The 19,824-nt window shown below is 45.4% G+C and overlaps 1 protein-coding gene across 1 annotated transcript in view; it reads right to left on the reverse strand.

Moving 5' to 3' along the window:
- Window positions 1-2,854: 2,854 nt before the first annotated feature.
- ATRAID (all-trans retinoic acid induced differentiation factor) overlaps window positions 2,855-19,824 on the reverse strand; it is a 92,088-nt gene continuing 75,118 nt past the window's right edge. Inside the window, exons 5-7 of the mRNA XM_069233598.1 lie at window positions 15,377-15,498; window positions 13,566-13,666; window positions 2,855-3,522 (exon numbers count right to left, since the gene is read on the reverse strand). Coding sequence (XP_069089699.1) covers window positions 3,418-3,522; window positions 13,566-13,666; window positions 15,377-15,498 — 328 coding nt within the window. The 3' untranslated portion in view covers window positions 2,855-3,417. The remainder of the gene's footprint in view (window positions 3,523-13,565; window positions 13,667-15,376; window positions 15,499-19,824) is intronic.

The following is a 19,824-nucleotide window of genomic DNA, read 5'->3' on the forward strand; positions in this document are numbered from 1 at the left end:
CTCTTTTCTCTTGGTGTCCTCTCTGCACTCTGGCCAGTAGACCTACACTCCACCCAGACCTATGGATAGCAAAGTTACTTCTTTTCAAGTGACCAAGAATGAACAGGAGGTGGTGAGTGTTAGTAGCACTCAATAACATCAATCCAGTGCTTTTATAGTTGAACAGACTTTTATTAACAGAAAGGTAAACAGAAAAGGTCAAGATTAGATAAACACAGAGAAACACAAGGCAATATCCAATTCTATGGCAAACATTATTAAGACTTAATAGCCATTGTTTAACTTCTAGGGCTCGAGTCAGTGCCACTTTCCTCATGTAAGAGCTTTTCTCACAAAATGTGTTTAGGATGTGCGCAGAAAGATGCAGAAACTCTGGACCAAGATCAATGCTGGGTACCCCATTTAACAACTCACTAGGCTGAAGCTTCAGCAACTGAACTGCCAGTACCCAAGGCCACAATGAATGGTTTCAGTCCCACAAAAAGCACTAATCAAACAACAAGGACACCGCCCAGCTGTCAATAGAGCTCTGCTTGACGATGTGGCAAAGTAATTTGCAACTCTGGGCAAGTTCACCAGCATCCAGATATGGATTCAGTCAACTGGTTTCAAGGGACCAGTTAATGTCTAAATTGGTCCCTTAAAAGTTTTAATGGTTATGATGTATGTAGTAGGCCAGTTCCAACTAGTGCGGTCCAGGCATCACTTAAGGTCTAGGGGCTTGTAGCTCAAACCGAAGAGGTGGGAGCTGGGGGGTGCTCGGAGCCGATGAGGTAGGTGGTCAGCTCAGCACAGAGACTGGTCATTTCAATAGAGTAGAGGTCAGTTTCAGCTTGGCCATCGGTGCCATCCCCCGGTGGGGCATCCTTAGCAGATGTTCTGTGCCTACCATGGCTTGCCAGCAGTGGTGGCCCGGGAGCCTAAATTTTGGTTGGAACCGAATGTCTTTTCGGATGAAAGACAGTGGCATAGGTAGTTACTGCACAATGTCCTGAAGGAAGATCTTGGATTTGCATGCTGAGCTCAGCTGTGGAATCTGATTTGGAGTCTGGGATGAAAAGGGCCTACTCCTCTGCTGCCAAGGTCTCGTGCAGTTTTTCTCTTATGTCTGACATCATGGTGACCAAAGTTGTCAGGTGTCTCTTCCAGTTCCTCGTGCTGCATTTTTTTCCAACACACTATGATTCGGCAACATTTTCTTCAACCAAAAAGATCAACAGACCTCACAATTCTCCTCGTCATGGTCGGGAGATAGACAGGTTAAAAGCCTGATGAAGGTCATTTTGCGAAGCAGCTGGGACAGAACCAAATTGGAGTCTATTCGATTAGCAGCACATCATTGTGTTGAATCCGATAAGATGAGAAAGAGGGCCCGAATGAGCGAGGCCCGAAGACCGCAAGTGGAGAAAACATAAAACCAACGAGTGAAAAGGGAACGAAAACAATACCAAAGGGTATAGAGATTAACAGCGGACCAAAGGGAGCCAGAAGACTGTCTTGAACCGGAGCACTGAAAACCACCACCAAACCTAATGGTGGAAAGAAAATAATCTAACAATGGAGTTGATACCAATGCACAATATCACCGAGAGGAGGAGTCACTTTACCACATGACTCCAAGAGACTTTTTCAAAGACAAACAACTTACACACATCCAGACCCAACACTAGATGGCAGGAGCATGCAGATCATGTGTAATCAACAAGTGGAATGCATTTTTAGGTCAACTTTCTGAAAGTACCCAAGATGTCTTTAGCAAACCAGACAGCTGCACTGATTGGTAGGCTACGACCAAAAAAAAAAAATTAAAAAAAAATAACCCACACGAGTAGACTTTTGGTGTTCCCTACTGTCATAGGTTAACAGGAAACAATGGAAGTCCAGGAAAATTTTTTCAGGGAAACAAGACATGCCTGTCCTATGCTTTGCAGGGGACTTTCATCCTAACAATTGAGGGGCCCCATTCTTTATGGGCAGCGGGCTTATCAGGACCATTTTATTGGAGCTCCCCAACCAGTTACCCTTAGGATGACACTGGCCACAGGGCCCAATATTTGTTTGCAGTTTCACCACTATCATTGTATTTGGAGAGGGGGTGGGATCATACCTCAGCCCCGAAAGGCACCGGACCATTTTAGAGATTTGTAATGATGCTAAACTGATCTCTATTTACTACCTATGAATAACATTTCTTCTTAAAGATGTAGCTTGGACTAGACTGATTTACAGTATTATTGCACTATGCTTGTAGAATCAAGTGTACAAAGGGAGAACCATGGTTAACCAAATAGTGTGCACACACTGACACGGGTGCTAGAGGACGGTTCCCACCTCAGGCTGCTCAAAAATTCCTAAAAAGCTATTGCAGTTACCAATCACATCTTACTCCAGGCTGCTGCACTGAAATAACAATGATCATCAGCTGCAGATGAAGGGTGCCTGCTTAGTACATGCCAAATGTGATACCTCCCCTGGCTTCCCCACCTTTCAACTTCTATTGAAAACTGATGAGAATTGAAATCTTCCAACATTATACATCTAGGACACAATCAGAATTTTTCCTACGTAAATCAACTTCAAGTCTGCATGACAAAACACAGTTTTCCCTTTTCTTGCAAAATCCATAAAACTCCTCCCACTCCAACTAAGCAGGTCAAATCTCATCCAGTTCTCCTGGATCGACAGCTCACACGATCATCCACCCCAACCAGTAAAGTGAAAGAGAATAGACTTCAATCTCTTAAGAAAATCAAATACATGTAATCACCTAGTGAGTGCAGCTTAATATTCCATATGCCAACTCCGCTTAACTTTTATCAGACTCCATGCAGCCAAGTCAACAAATATTACAGAATAATATTGGCAAATCAATTTTAATCAAATTGATTAAGTAAAAAACAAAATACATGTAGAATCCTGTAGATTATTCTGCTTAAAACTGACATGTTCATCAACATTACACCTACTCTTTAAGACAGCTTTTAGTGATTTTGTCAGAAAAACTGTGCTGGTTATGTTCATATATGTGCATGTCAGTTTGTTCCCAATTTTCCAACTACACGCACACACAATTCCGTCAGTTACAGTGAAACTGTTTCCATGAGTGGCAGTTAAATTCCACACCTTATTGCACAATTCTTGCCCATACTGTCACTCCCTCCTTAATCATTAAGTGAGGGTTTTCATCCAGCCATCTCCAATAATAAGTTATTGTCTGCCCAATACTATAAAAGGTTCAAGTGTTATGAGGACATGTCATTTTTTTTATGACACCCCATTGGCAGTTTCTCGTGAAGAGTGTTCTCCAAGGCGAGAGATCAGTTCATATCCAAGAGTGCTGACTGTGCCCAGACGGCTGGCAGCCCTCCGTGTCCCGGAGGAGCGCCCCTTTGAAGCCGGCCATCTGGACTCCATCCATCAGGAGCTCTTGACTTTCCGACGCTGGGTACACCACAGCAGCAAGGAGCAGCCGATAGTCACAGCCCCCAAGATCCCAAAAAACATGAACATAGGGAATGTGCCCTATAAGATAAGAAAATGGGGTCGGTTATAAAAAACAAATGACAGCCAGCAAAACACCACCAGGAGCATCAAGTGGAAAATCAAAGCTCTATCAATGGGGCAGGGGACCCATAGCCTACATCACAAGGAGAAGCCTTAGGTGGACATCTCAATTTCTCAAAGTCTCAAATTGAGTTGTTAATTAATCTTTCTGATTTGTTTTTTTGCTAAAACCTGATAACTTCATTTATGCAGCGATTTTTGTCAAAACGTTAAAACCAATCCGAAGGCAATGTATGTGTGATGCACTCCCAGGCATCCACCTATCATAACTGAAGAGAATGTGATTTAAACACTGCTGTGCTATATTAAGCAGTCTGTGTGATAGGCATGGCAGTAGATGAGCTGGGATGGGCATTGCACATCTGAACTGATGTCTAAGGTCACCAGCCCAAGGTTGGGGTGAGGATCGGAGGGGAAAACAAGGGTCTTTATAGGGGGGTGATGGAAGTATTTGAGGGACCAGAAGTTCTAAGGGTTGGCTGGAGAGTGTTAGACCTATCTGGGGGGTAAATGAAGTTAATCTCTGGGTTATTTAAGCATATAATGGTTGAAGACCACACCAACAGTTCCCTAGTGCAAACTGGGAATATTTACAAGGACCAGCTGATTGTAAGGGCAGTCCGAACACCTCTAAGCATTGCAGAAGGTGTCTCTGGGCTGATCATGGGTCTCAGAGCACAACTGGGTTGTCTAAATATCAGGTGGTAGTGCCTGAAGGCAGCATGGGAGACAGCTGTATATGTCTAAAGCCACATTTAAGTATCTAAGGGACAGCCTGGAAGCCTTCTAGGGCCTCTCAAGCTAGGGTAATCACCAAACCACTCGTAGGTTAGGAGTCTTCCAAAAGAGCAAAGGTGTCTAGTGGCTGGCAGAGGGACTGCGTGGAATGTCTGAAGGTAGGCTGAGAGTCTGGGGGACATCTAGTGTTAAATGAATAATTATTTAGGAGTGTTTGAATGTGGATTGGTGGACTGATGGTTGGCTGGTGGAGGCCTCATTAGATTCCATATTGACCAACCAGGTTGCCAGAATGACTGAAGATCCCAGGGACTGTAGGTAGTGTCTGAAGGCATGCTGAGAGCTTCTGAGGGACATGTCACCTATGACCAGCTGGGGTTTTTTGTGTGAGGGGAGGGATGGGTGAGGTATTTGATGAAAGGCCAGGTCATAGCTGCCACGTTTTAATTTATGTGTGACATTCCCATGTATCTAGTGTATTTATGTCTGACATTTCAAGGCCTTATTTGAGTGACACTTTATTGTGAGTGAACTACGATAGTTTAGTCCACATCAGGAGATAATTTTTAGAAATTACACTCTTTTCTCATATGTGATGGTCTCAAATGGGTAACAGACAAAGCATTAGGCACAAGAAATGTGGGAAGTGGCAGCACTATGAGCCTTTCCTGTTGCAGCCAAGTCTGTCAAGGGGCAGGCACAGAGTAGCAGACCCCGACATCCTGACACAAAGGACTGTCAATGACTAAAGTTACATCATGATAGTGGAAGTGCACAGGCGGGATCCTGCCTGCAGAACTCTTTAGATTCTGCGCTTCCTCCAAGAACTGTTGAATTATCCATCAGCGCCTGCCTCTAAATCAGGTCCAGAGACTGCTAGACAACAAGTAGGCTAAGGAAGCACTTGGGAGGATCTATTCTTCCCTTTCACAGACCAAGAATTTCCCAGCGCCCCTTCTCGTTCCTCCACTCTTTGCTTTGGCTTCACTCAGCCCTCTATAACCCCGCTTTCCATGGTTTTGCTTCTTGCTCTCCTCTTGTTCTCTGGCCCTGCCCCGCTTCCATCACTCCCTCCTACTGTCTCAATCGCTTTTTGTTCCCATCCTTTCCACTTTTTATCCTTTCTGGATCCTCCACCTTCTCCCTCATTTCTTCATCCACCCTTCGCTTCTTCTTTCATTCCAAAGTCACCTTTCTCTAGTTTGCAAACTTTTTTCCTCCCTCCTGTTTCCTCTCTTCACTCTTGTTGTCCTTCCCTCCTTTCATCCTACTTCATTTCTCTGCGCCTCCCCCTCATGTCCTCACTGCTAGTCTCACTTGCTCCTCCCCTCAATCTGTTTCCCTTTCTCTCTGCTTTCCTGCCCCCTTGCTTCATTTACCTACAAATTACCCTAATTCAATCTCCCTCTCCTTTCGTCTCTTCTTTCCTTACTCCCCACCTTCCTAAGTTTGCTTCTCACTCTTCCCCCTCCAGTTCTCTCTAGCTCCTCCCTTCTAACGTCTCCATTCTTTCTATTACCCAACTCTTCCTCTCCCTTCCTTTATTCCTCTCAGCTCTCTCTCACCACCTTGTGTCTCTTCTCTCACTGTCCCTTTCCTCTCCTCTCACGCTCCTCCACCACTTTTCTCCTTCCAAGCTAAAGGTGTCAAACCGGGCACATCCACTTGCCCCTTGCCCATGCTTCTGCCCCCTGGGGCTCCTTCGCACATGCGGACAGTGACAGGGCAGCTCTGGAGAGGTCCTGCCTGTCAAGACATGATCATGAGTCCAACTACATAGGCTGAGTGAAGGAGTAGCAAGGCGCATGCTGAATGGGAGAGGGGCAGTCAACCTCCCCGGTAGAAAGACTGAGCAGCATCGAGAATGAACATGACCTAGAGTGTCTGCTTCTAAGCACTGCCATCAGACACAAAACAAAAACCAGAGTGTGGGAGGGGGCAGAGGAGGAGGTAAAAAAAAAAAAAAAAAAAAAAAATCACGACAGCGCCTCGATCAGTCTGGGTCAGCAGAAACCGGAGCTCATTGAAGGCCACCCATGAGGGAAATAAAGACTGTGGGTTTAGTGGGGAAGCTTGGATCCTTGAGTTTTGTGGGTGTTTCTGGAGACAGGTTAGATCGGTGTGCTTCCAGGCACTAGAGAGATGTGGCTCAATCTAATCCCAGAAATGCATGATTCCTGATTTCTAGAAGTGTAAAGCGACCCCAGGCTGTTTGCAGAGTTGTTGAGCACCTGCCGAGAGCAGGTAGAGCAGGTACAGCTGGGAGCATGAAAAGAAACCTTAAATGTGTTTAACTCCATGCAAACCATGAGCCTTCAAAACACGATATTTTGTACCTTATTATAAAGGCATCTGAGGGTGCAAAGTACCATCTTTTCCATTTTTAAACAGTGCACACAGCTAGTAGCAATGAGAAAATGTAGTCGCCAGGACGGATGTGTCTCCAGATGGACTTAGTCCCTTGAAACTTCTTTGTGATCTTGCAGCCACTCTCAGGATGAGGGTGGGAACCACTCTACCGACACAACCGTGTTGGAAGTGGGAAGAAGTGCATGTGATTGAGTGCTGGAACTTTTAGTTCAGTTGCTACAGGGCGAGGCAAGGACCAGTCGCTCCAGCGAAACATTTGATAAGGGATGCCACTCAACTCTAATTAGCTGGGTTAATCCGCCATGTGTTTGTTATAAACAGAGAAAAAGAGGGCAGTTTATTGGCGTTGGCAAGGCATTTCAGAACGCACCTCAATCTAATCATCTGTGCAAACTCTGCCAAGTTAACTCTTTTGCAAGACAATCTTAGGCATTGCGGTACTGCAGGAAAATTAGCGAAAGTGCGTTATCCTAACATGAATTGTGAAGATGTTTAAAAGCTGGTTCAGAAAATCTTTGGGCAGGCCTGAAATATTTGAGAGTTGACAGGGTGTCTGAAGGCAGACAAATGTCTTGGTTTAGAACTAGGCAGATGGGTTACTAGTCAAAACGATGACAGACATTCCGTCCGCCAAAATCTAAATCCCATTTTATCCTATAGGATTTAGATTTCAGAGGATGGGCTATCTGTCACCGTTGTGATGGAGTTACCCATCCGTCGAGTTCTAAATCAGGTCCAAAGTGTTTTAAGGGCATGGCTGGGAGATCCTTGAATGCCTTCCGCTCTACAATTAAGTTACAGATTCAGAAGTGAAGCAAGAAAGGAAAAAGCATTAAAACTTCCTTTCCCCAGGCCTGAGCCTATGCTGACAATGCATCGGAAAAGAATAAATGTTGCATAAAAGGCATCGGAGTCGGAATCTACCGCAGCCTCGGCACTTTCACTTTCCACTCAGTACTATGTGGAAAGGTTACTGCTTTGGAAACTCCACAGCTACTTCTCTGCGGAATATCTAGGATTTTTCATCATGTACACAATTACCTGTGTTTGATTAGCATGCCGTTTCATTTTTTTAGTAGAGGAAAATTTCAGTGTGGTCACAAAGAGTTCATTTTGTAAAATATATTTATTGTATGGTTAATAAACCCATTACTAGAGATAAACATGACAGTTCCAAGCAATATAAAAACAATGATGCATTTCAAAAGAAAGATTAAGAGGTTAGGTCTGGACAAAGTTAGAGACTTAAAGAAATGTGCAATTATGTCAGAAAGGCAGGAGGAATGGGGCTAGTTCTTGCCTGGATGATTGCATAACCATGTATGAGACTTACTTTCCAATACCTACGTTTGATAACTTGGCCAAGACTCATTCAAATTTGTATACAACTATTGGCCGTTGCATATTTATTGGGTTAGAACATTCCTTTGCTGCCGCTAAGCAAGATCTGATGTTTAGGCATCTGAAAGAAGGAAGTAAAAAATTTGGACCATTCCTTTCAAAAGCCATGAGAACAGTGATTCCTTCCTGTAAGTATAAACATGACAGCTCATGGAGTGTTGAGCGTATTTCTATTGTTGCCTAGTCAGGCACACATCGAGGTTCAGTAAAACGACTGCTTTGTTAAGGAACATGAGGAATTATCTAGCATAAAGGAGCTTAGGGGCCGTTTTCCCACTATGGTCTTAAAGTGACATCTAGATGATGTGAGGTCCCAAAGATCATTCATCTTCAAGAGATCCAATGAGTTGATTAGGACGTTAAGATGTTTTTTTTATTGGTTTGCAGGACCACACATCAGCCCATAATGCGGGCATGAGTGAGCCCTGTTGGTCCATTTTACAATTATGTCAAAAGCCCAAGGTGCGGCCCACCTGATATGCATTCTGATTTATAAGGTTGAATTTCAAACAGATTTAGGCTTGCAATGAGAAGAGGATAAAAAGCCGTCTGAACAGGTAGCAAACTGTTAATTCTGGAACCCTGATAAGTGATGCTCGAAAAACTCTGCAACCATATCTTAACAATGGCATCAATTTAGCTTTGGTCACGTAAATATGTACTCTTTTTAATGATCCGGTTTAAGAAGTACAAGACATTTGATTTTTCATAACTTACTGTTTTTAGTGCCGTAGGATTCAAAATGCTTCTGCATGTGTTGAATACAAACACTGGATTGATCGAAGATCATGGTGTCACCTCATACATTAGTAACCGGATAGGTCGTCCCCCAATTTTTGAAAGGCATGAACTTTTATTGAACAGATTGTTAGCAATGTCGGCAAATGATTAAAAAGCAGTGCATTTTATAATTTTCTGTCTGCAATTTAAATCACTAGGACACCCCTTTGCACCAGATTTCCAATTTTTTGTTTTGACAAATCATCTCTTGGTTATTGGACTTTTGGAGCTCATTTTGATACGGGCAGCAACACTCAATTTAGGTGGAAGATGACATTCTTTAAGATAAAAACTATGGGCCCGATTATGATCTTGACAGACAGGGTTATTCTGTCACAAACATGACGGATATCCCGTCCGCCAAATTACAATTTCATTATATCCTACATAGCGTGTAATACAGAGGAAGGAATATCCGTCACGTGTGTGATGGAGTATTCCATATGCCAAGATCGTAATCAGGCCCTATGTCCTCTAAGTTTTCTCACTCTTAAAAACATCATAGACTCCAACTCACATTAAAAAGGAACTAAATTCACACTACTGCATTCTCCAAACCCCTCCCTTTGCTGTTCCTAAACATATGTTTAACAGCTTTATTGGTGTGTAGAAGATTGGACCCACTTTGATTTGCATGCAGCATCTATTTCAAAAAGGATACACACAAAATAACAGTTTGGGGGGATTTTTAAGCCCTGCTTACAATGCTGAAAGTCCTGGACTGTGCATGTCGTTGACTTAACAAAAAAAGAAAAAAGAAAATGGAACGCTGTGGTTAACGGGCATGGTACTTGACATGTTTTTGCAGGATCTTTTTTACTGACTTTGTTTACATCAGATATATTTATTTGTTCTGTGCTTTGCAATGGTGATGAGCTTCTCACACCTGCCAACATTTCAGGACCAATGAGATGTAGAATTTTCACATTTCAAGATGAAAATAAGCACGAGGATGATATCACAGGAGAGAAGAAAAGCATTACACTAACTTTGATTTTATGATATGTAATCCAGGTAAAATTGGAGGAACTAGTTTGTATGACAAACTATTTCCTTCAATTGGCAATAAGCAGAATCTATGATCTTTGATCACAGTGGGCATGCTTAGCCCCCTAGCCTCACTAAGTTGCTTCGTGCCCTTGGTATGCAGCTCTTTCCCTCTCCTCTGCCTCCTCGCCTTTCTTCAATCTCCATCGCACTTTTGACCCTCTCTTCATCCACCTTTGCCTCTCTCAATCACTCGCTTCCCCTATAGTCCTGTTCTCCATTGGACGCTTTTTCCCACCGAGTAACTCTTCTCTCGGTTTCAAGTGATCAGGCTACATGTGCAAGTAGCTTTTCCATTCTAGGTTCTCTGTATCTAACACTTGTTGCTTTCTAAGTACCAGAATACAAAGAGCACCGTGACCATGCGAGGTTCTCACGCCCGACTTGGGGCAACTAAATACCGGTCCTTCAGCTATTAGCACCTCCCAATAGCCCCCTGCTTCTCCCTCCGTCTGCCCTGGTCTTTCCTTTTCTCCTTTCCCGTCTGCAAGTATTCCTTCTTCCTCTCCTGGCATGCCACTCTATTCCATCACCACCTTTTTGCCTCTCCCACTCCCTGATTAAAGTTCTGAGTATTGCCTATTAACAGTTCAGGTTATGCAGGAAAGGTTAGGTTTCTATTGGCTGCAGCTGATCTAATGCTGCATTTAGACAGAAGGGAGATGTTGGTTGCAGGAAACAGCCAGGAAATAGAATACGTTTTGCAAGACAATGGGACAGAAACCATAAAATGCTGCCATGTTTTTTCCCCAGGAACTTTCAAGCTGGTGTAGTTACATGGACCCAATACAAAGAGATAAATGAAATCAAGACCCAATGCAAAGAGGTAAATGAAGTACATCTGTAAAGCACAGATACTTAGCTTCCTCACTTGCTGCAGGAGAGGGCTCACTTGTCTACAGATACATAGACAAACACTGAGTTGCATCAGATGGCGGTGTGGGTGGCTGCAGTCCTGCCAACGCTATGGAGTTTCAGCCTCAGCAGCTCTGCCCTGTGCACCACATGCCAAACTGCACGCCATGCAAATCAACAGTGAAAAGAAGTGCTTCTGTTTCTATTCAGCCATAGGGCTCCAACGATGGAAGCAAGTGCCAGGGAGCTAGCTTGTAACCTCTGCTTGGCTGGGAAAACTGCAATGCTGCTGACTGTCTCTTGGGACTGCTGCGGCTGGAGTTTCTTTACACTGCACTAGGCTTTAGTTGATGTTCTGCCTTGGCATTTAAGGCAGTAGTAAAGCACTGCTACTCTTAATGTCCCATGCTGAATATCACTGGGCCACCTTCACCCAAAGCTTCTCAGGCAGGACCGCATTGCAGTTCTATGAAGCAGTACTTGAAAACTGCATTGTGAAAGCATTTTAAAGTGAGTACAAGCATTGGCAAAGCCAATAGGTATTGCCTATGGTTTTGTTTTTTAGCCATGTTGTACAGCAGTGTGGCTGCAGTTCAGCATGGCTAAAGGTTAGTGACGCGGGGTGTGGTAGACTGCAGTGGGGTAGTGTGAACTAGGGTAGATTGGGGGTAGAGTGGAGTGAGGCAGACTGGTGTAGAATGTGATGTGGTGGATTGGGGTAAATTGGAGTTGGGTAGATTGAACAGGGATAGATTGGTGTAGACTGAAATGCAGTAGGCTGGGGTACACTGGAACGGGGTAGATTGGAGTGGGCGAATTGGAAGGGGTAGACTGGAGTTAGGAAGTTTGCGGTGAAATGGGGTAGGGTAAATTGGAAAGGGGTGAACTGGGGTGGAGTGGGTTAGACTGGACTGGCATGGGGTAGATCTGAGTGACATGGTAGATTAGAGTGGAACGGAGTGTGCTAGATTGGGGTGGAGTGGGTAATTTGGAAAGGAGTATGGTAGATTGGAGTGGGGTAGATTGGGTGGACTGGAGTAAGCAGATTGGAGTTGAGCTGTATAGACTGGAGTGGAGGGACAAAGACTAAGGAAGAGTGGAGTGAGATAGACTAGAGTGTAGTAGGATGGATTAGGGAGGGGTAGAATGGGTGGATTAGAGTAGGGTAAATTGTAATGGAGTGGGGTAATGGGAGAGGGGGAGACCGGAGTGGGGTGGGGTGGATCGGAGTGGAGCAGACAGAGGTAGACTGGGAGGGGTATAGTGAGTAGGGTAGATTGGCATGGAGTGGGTTAGATTGGCGTGGGGTAGATTTGAGTGGAGTGGGGTATATTGGAGTAGACTGGAGTGGGGTAGATGGGAACAGAGTAGGGTAAATTTGAGTGGAGTGCAGTAGACTGGGGATAGAGTGGAGTGTGGTGGGGTTGATTAGATTGAATGTAGAGGGAAGAATGCAGTGGGGTACATTGGACCACAGTGGAGTGGGTAGACTGGGTTAGAGCGGGGTAGACTGAAGTGGTGTGGGATAGATTGGGTGGAGTGGGGCAGACTGGAGTGGAGTACATGAGCGAAGACAGGAGTGGGGTGGGGCAGACTGGGGTAGATTGAGGAGTGGGGTAAGTAATGTGGAGGGGTGTTGAGTAGAGTGTGTGTGTTATGTCATGAGTGGCATAGATTGGAGTGGCATATCAGAGTGGAGTGGATTGTCGCAGAAAGGAGTGGCGTGGCATAGAGTGAAGTGAAGTGGTGTAGTAGGGAGTATGCATGGGGTTGTAGCGCATTTCAACTGAACATTACATTTGCACCTAGATAGGTTTTTAGGGCACACAAACGGGAAGGTGTGCAAATGTCATCACTTAGTGTATTATTGCGTTTTGATCGCATTCAAATCTTTGTTTCCATTACACTTCAGAACTTCAACAAAAAAAAATAATGTGCTTCATTTGTACTAATAGATATATCCTGAAACAGTAGTTTCCAACCTTTTGATTTCTGTGGACCCCCATTTTATCATTACTGGAACTTGGGGACCCCCAGTGAATCATTATTGGAATCCAGGGACCCCACTTGAGTCATTATTGAAAGCTGGGAACCTAATCTGTTAATAATATTTAATTTCCCAAGCAGTCGCAGACACCCTAAGGAGGCTTCCCGAACCCCCGCAGGGGTCCCCAGACCGCAGGTTGGGAACCACTGTCCTGAAACATTAGCACAGTTTATTTTTTGCTGTATGCTAGAAAAAGAAAATAAAAAAAATAAAACGAACATCCCTTCTCTTCTTACATGAGTACTCAGCAGGATGGACACATACATTCTCACTTTGAAGTCAAAGAAAGAAAAATGAACACCAAGCTCCCTGGAAGAGAGGGCCTGATATATGAGCTCGGTCTTTGAATGCACAGCAAATGTGACAAGATAAGAGCAAGATTTAAAGGCATGTTTACAGAAAGCAAGTTTGTGAAAGAATACAGAAGACAATGTTTGGGCAACAGGAACTAAAACTGGGCAAGCTAAAGCATATAAAGCTAGCAAACAGAAAGCCAGAAAATTTGAGTTACAGACAACAAATCCAATGGTAAGCAACAGGTGACATGTATTCCTAAGTCCGTTTTCTGACTGTCCCTAAGGTGTCTTTAGATGTTTTAGCAATTACTCCCCTTTTAAACCACACTTTCATTGTAGCTTTGTAAATCACCTCCCTTCATCTGTTTGTGTATGACATTAGGTAAATCTTGATGCTATCTGCATTTCAAAGAGAACGGACAGGAAATCTTGCCTGCCCCACCATCCACATCACACGCAATGCTCACCTCTCGTTGACACTTGTAGCCATGGAAGTCCTCAGCACAGGGACATGTGAACAGTCCAGGACCGTCAGGGGCACACAGCGAGTTTTCTGGGCACAAAAGTGCTGTGGACAATAGTAGACATGAGCAGCGCTGAAACCACACATTTCAGGATATATGAGGACAGTAGCTCTTCTAGGAGTTTTTATATACACACACACACACACACACACACACACACACACACACACACACACACACAACAGGATCTGAAATCTTTAGGTATTGAAGGAATGGTACTGTCCTCAAAATAACACAGTAAGGGTACAAGGTTTAAGACACAAGACCCCCCCTCCCTCTGGCCTGCTAATCCTGCTAGCTGTTGAGCACAAGTTTAGCAAGCTGCACACTAACACCTAAGCATAATATCTTTTACACCTTTTCAACAGTACAGATGGATCCTAGTTCAAGCCCTTTTCAGAGGAGAAGTTAATGATAGGAGGCACATCAGCCAGTAATGAAAGTAATGAACTTCTTCATGGGTCAATGCTTTGGGAGGCCAGTAGCTCTGGGATCACCTTGCATATATTAAAAAATAAATGAAACCCTGTGTATTTTTACTAGGCTTTCAGTAGCATTGACCCTTCGGCAAGTACGTCAATTTTCCTACAGGTATTTGCCTCTCAGTCTCATTGCACTGCCATGCTTATTGGACCAAGCGACCCATTGTTATTATCAACAAATGTTTCAGACCCAATACCTTCATGTACGGTCATTGTGCTTGGTTAAAATCTTTGAGGAAAGAATAACTGAAGAGTTCATGTCTGTGAAGATTCGGATGTATCCATCTGTTTTCATGTATTTTTGTGTAGTGCTTAACACTAATTAAAGTGGTTTCATAGCGCTAAGCAGGAGAGAGTACTTAGGGTGTCTAAATTCCAGGAACAACATCCATCAGAAGATGACAACAATAAAGGCATACTGTGGACTTACAACGGGACAGGACTCCACAGGTACAGGTAGGTTTTCAGTCTGTTTTTGAATATAATGACAACTTGTTGAATTCTAAGACAAAAAGGGGAGGGCGTTGGAGGCTAGAACCGTGACACTGAAGACATCTCCCTCCAAAGTGCTTGTACCTGACAGGCAGGCTAGGTGCTGCACGATGTGTTGGAAGACTGAATGATCAAGAGTGCCTAAGTCTGTTCTAGTAGGATGAGAAGGCAGGATACCTTTGACAGCGATGAGGATGGGCAGGCGCAAAGTGAGAGACCAAGTACTGTTGGGGAGAGGATGGGAGTGAGGCCTGGAGAAAGGGAGCCATGGGGATGGGGAGCTACGGGAGGATGGGACCAGAAGGACAAGCACCATGGGGTGGAGGGAATTTTGGGAAAAGGGTGTCACAGAGAAGCAAGGGACATGGATACGAGTGCCAAGCAGGGACAGGAAAAGGGTGTTGGGTCAGGGTTGCCGGAATCAAGAAAAAGGGTGCCAGCGAGAGGATTTGAGGGTAGGAAAAAGGGTGCCACAGGGGGTAGGGGGTGGCAGGGAGAAGGCATCCTCATTCTCATCCTGCACTCAGATTCTGTGCTCTCAGTTTTCAACTCCAGTATCTTTCCCTGGTCTCACGCTGCGTCTAGCCGGTCAGCAGACAGCTGCTTCGCAAAATGGCAAGGATGGGATGGCAGAAAAGAGAATCAGATTGTGTGGAGCACATTTTAAACAAGCTAACAACAGTTGTTTAGTTTTCTTTGCAGTACATTCGTTAAAGTTTGCACTGAAAATATAGGCTGTGCCATGACGCAAGCTGTCTTCACATGCTCGATTCTACGCACCAAGTTCTCCTGTGCCATTGCAACTGCTCCTCTGATTCCGGCACACGATTTCATCTGTATCACTGTGTACGCTGTCCCAGGAAGCATTGCCTCCAGGGCAGGAGAAGGAAGGAGGGAGGGCTCTGTGAAAAAAATATATGCTAAGTTAATATTAACAGCATTTCTTTTCAGTATTCTTTTACAGATGCCACATCTCTGACAGTGTCTTTGTGCAAGCTACCAGTTGTTCCTGTATTGCACCCAGTCCCACCCTGCAGAATCCCACAGTATAACCGAGTTCACAGGCGAGTATTTCAAACTACTGTCGTGTGTGTGCATGTACTGCTCCTAGAGAGAATGTGCTAGGGCAGTGGTTCCCAACCTTTTGATTTCTGTGGACCCCCACTTTAATATTAATGGAACCCAGGGACCCCCACTGAATCATCATGAGAATCCAGGGACCCCCGCCTGAGTCATTACTGGGGACCTAATTTGTCAATATTTTTTAATTTTCTAGGCTCTCGCGGACTCCCTGAGAAGGCTTCGCGGACCCCCAGGGGTCCCCGGACCACAGGTTGGGAACCACTGTGCTAGGGCAAGAACCGGGCAGGGCTGGTGTGTGGCAATCGGAGGCATAGAACGCACGGTTACCTCTCCAAAGAACACACTGCACTGTATTGCCTTTGTGGAGCTTAGAGTACAATTTGCAGCTCTCCTGGATAGGCAAGAGCATTTACCACAGCAGTCATATGGCAGCCCTAGACCCTCAGTGACACACAGAGCACATAGCACCCAGTTGCAGAATTTCCTTTGTGACGCACAGGTGACGCGAACTGTCCCTTTTAATCAGAATCTGGTTCCGAAGTGTAACTAAGCCCTTTTGAAGGGGCATTCAGTATAACTGCGTTACTCTACAACCAATCATGCTGATATTTGCAAGGCCCAACTAGTCTAGTCAAATCCTGCGGCTTTAGGTAAGAATGTCACGAAGGCAGCATCTACCTATATTTCAAGCGGTCCTGGCACCAGGTAAAGGATACTATTGCATGAATCAGTTTTTCCTGAACATGCACAGAGCTTGTTGTATAAGGAAGATATCCTGCTGCAGCATAATAAAATGGAGCTGTGTGTGGTAAAGGTTCCTGGGCACAGGTGATGGCTGTAGGAGGCTGGGTCCCTATGTGGTGTGCAAAACTGGGCACACTGTCTAGGGGGTCCAGACAACCACACACTGGTTTCCAGAGGCAAAAACGAGATCACCTAATGCTCTCATTTTTGAGGTAGCTTGATCAAGCAGTTAGGAGAGGTGCACAGCATTTGTTGTACTCACAGTATCAATCATGCATCGCACACATTCGAAGAAATAACTTGAGACCAATTTATAAAAATACTTCGGATTTTTATGTACATTTTAAGACCAACATTATCAAAATATCTAATAAATGTAGTCTTTCTGTGCGTAGTAACGCACCACAGGAATCAATAGGCAGTCACTTTTAAAAATGCATATAAAGTCGCAGTTGTGTTACCAGGTTCACCTTTTGCAGATTGGTCGAGGTCGTTGGTGGGCACACTGTGCCAGCTGGAGAGGCTCGGGCACCTCCCGATTTCAGCAGGAGCTGCATTGGAAAGTCTCTTGGAGCAGGTGCAGTGGCCACTGAGGGGGCCACTTGGAAAAGGGTTGTTCTTGCAGTTTTAAAGTTGATGCCTTGGGGTCCCCTTGTGGTGTCGAGGTCACAAAGGGTGTGGGACCCTGGGGCCACAGCTGGTTCCTTGTTGCAGGGCGCTGGGCGGCCGGGTGCAAAGAGAGTTGGTGTTCCAGGAGCTGTGCGCAACAGAGTTCTTTGGAGCTGGGGGGTGGGGTAAGTCTCTGAGGGCTACTTAGAGGACAACGGGGGCACTCTGTTGGGAGATCCAGGGTGTTCCTGAAGTCCCTCTACTGGGGCTTCTGCCTGATCCTTTTTCAGCTCTGGTGGTTTTTTGGGTGTCTGACATCCATTGACCAGTACCCAGGGTACTGGTACAGTCCAGCCACCAGGGGGCACAGCGCCACCAAACTTGGCACACTTGTAGATTTTGTCCTGGCAGTCATTGGTGTGTCATCGGCGACTTCCGGTTCCAGAAATATCAGCCAGTCAGTGAAGTGACCCTCACTGGGTTGCTGGTGCTTTGTTGGATGCAGAGTGGTGCCTCCACTCAGAAGCGAGATCTTTGGCGATTTGTCAAGCCTGGAGGTCCTCTGGGTGTCTCGAGGTCAGTCCAGTGTCCAGTGTCCAGCTCCTCCACAGCTGCGATTGTTGGGTCCTGGTTGTAGCAGGCAGGGTTTGGTGCCTTTTTCTTGTGCAGCAGGTCCACAGTTCTTGTGCCTTGTATCTTCTTTGGGCTAGTCTTCTTTGTCCTTTCAAATCTAATTTCCTGGTCCAGGGATGCCCACTAAATACTGAATTTAGTGGGCGTTTTAGGGGGAACCTGGTAGTGTCCAATGGGACACTTACCTTTGGGTGGCTACACCCACAATAGTGACCACTTCTTGTGGTAAGGGTCACTGCCCTAAACCTAATTGGCTATCCAAGATGGAGGAAAATGAAGTAGAGGGTCCACCTCGCAGGCAACACCTTAGGGGTGGCGCATGTCAGGTGAGGCCGCTCCTCCTACCCTTTGTTATGTTTCACGCCTTTGCTCCTGCCAAAACTGGGGGCTTGCAAAGGGAGATGCCAGCTGCTGCTAGCAGCAGGCTTGAGGGTCCAGTTTCACGGGCGGTAAGCTCTTTGAAGCTCACCGCCAGGACAGTGCACCTTCCTGAGGGAGGGGGTGTTAGCTCCTTCACCCAGGAAGGGAATTGTCTTACAAACCGGGGAGGCAGGGCTCTCTCCCAAAATTTGTATATTTGCTGTCTGGAGGTGGCAGCTGGATAAGACCAGTCAGGAACCATATCAGGATAGTTAGCTTTTGCAGGGGGAACCTCTAAGGTGGCCCTGGGTACATTTAGAGATAAAGCCAAGACTGGCAACAGTTTAGATTTATCATTCTGAGTTGTTTGATACCACACAACCCAGGGTTCTGAGTGGCCACCTTGTGTTGACCAGTGTCCAGTACATGTATTAAAATGGCCGCTCTGTTCACTCACTATGTCCAGATTTGGCAAGGACATCGTGGGGGCATATTGCTCATGCAGCTATGCCCTCACATATAATATGGAGCACCCTGCCTTAGGGATGTAAGGCCTGCCAGAGGGGTGTCTTACCCATAGTAAAAGCAGTGTAGGGTGGACAGGGCACACAGGTAGTGTGTCATGTCAAGTTTGTGTTTTAGGTTTGCACCAGAACACACAGCCTGCAATGGCAGTGCTAGGTGCATCTGGATGCATGGCTGAAGAGGGTGGCACAATCAGTGCTGCTGTCCTCCGGGGCCTACCCATAGTACCTCATGTCCTAGGCACATAGGTGCCAACTTACTAGGGACTTATTGTGATAGCTAAGGGCGTATCCAAATGTGCCAATGCATCACAAAAGATTTAGGGAAAGAGCTCTGGCCCAGGAAATCTGGTTAACAGGGCCTCTGGGCACTACAATTTCTAGGACACATCAACATCAGGCAAAAAGTGGGGGGATAACCATGTCAAAAAAGAGGCCCCCTCTCACAATGGTCAAAACTTGGATCCCACCCTTTTGGTAACAAGTCATGCTGCCAGCTCAGGATGCGAGAGGTTGGAAGCCTGAGGTTATGGGTGCAAGAGCTACACCAATCAGTGTGTGTGCAGGCAACAACAACCCAACACAGGCTTAGTTACCCAACGGGTACTGAACAGTCTTCTGCCTCTAGTATTTTTTAATCATAGACCACCACTAATTTTCTAGGTTTGGCAACTATAAACTCCTCGTTATGTTACTACAACTTCCAAATACACATAACCTATCACTCACGAGGGTACCCTGGCGCTGAGCAGATGTGTGTGCTTAGTCATGGCTACGATAGGTTGGTTAATTAAAAAGCTAGGTCTTCATCTTCTTGCGGAACTTAGAAGACAGGAGGTGGCTCTGATAGAGTGGGAAGTCATTCCATGCTTTAAGAGCAATGTGAGAGAACTTCTGTCCTCCTGATCTGGCTCTATGTATGCATGAAAGAGTCCTGCAGAGCAGAAGCATCTAGTGGGTGGTGGAAGGAGATGCAGCTGTGCAGTTAAGTGTTGCCTAAGTAGCGTAGTTTAAAATAAGTGTGTTTGTGTATCGAGTGCTAGTGAATCTCCCTGAGGTTTGGTGGGAGTTCTCTTTTCCAGAAACTCTATGAGGTCTCTCACATTCAGGTGAGACAGAATCTAGACCTCCATCTAAATGAGATTGCCCCATATCTTCAGGTTCACTAATGTACTATCTATCCAAGTGTGAAACATGGGGTTCTTGGCTGCTCTACCGAGCTCAGTGCAAGTCTGCAGTTTCAATACCACTGAAATGAATATTTGTAAGTGGGTG

The sequence above is a fragment of the Pleurodeles waltl genome, chromosome 5, assembly GCF_031143425.1.
Source record: "Pleurodeles waltl isolate 20211129_DDA chromosome 5, aPleWal1.hap1.20221129, whole genome shotgun sequence".
Lineage (NCBI taxonomy): Eukaryota > Metazoa > Chordata > Amphibia > Caudata > Salamandridae > Pleurodeles > Pleurodeles waltl.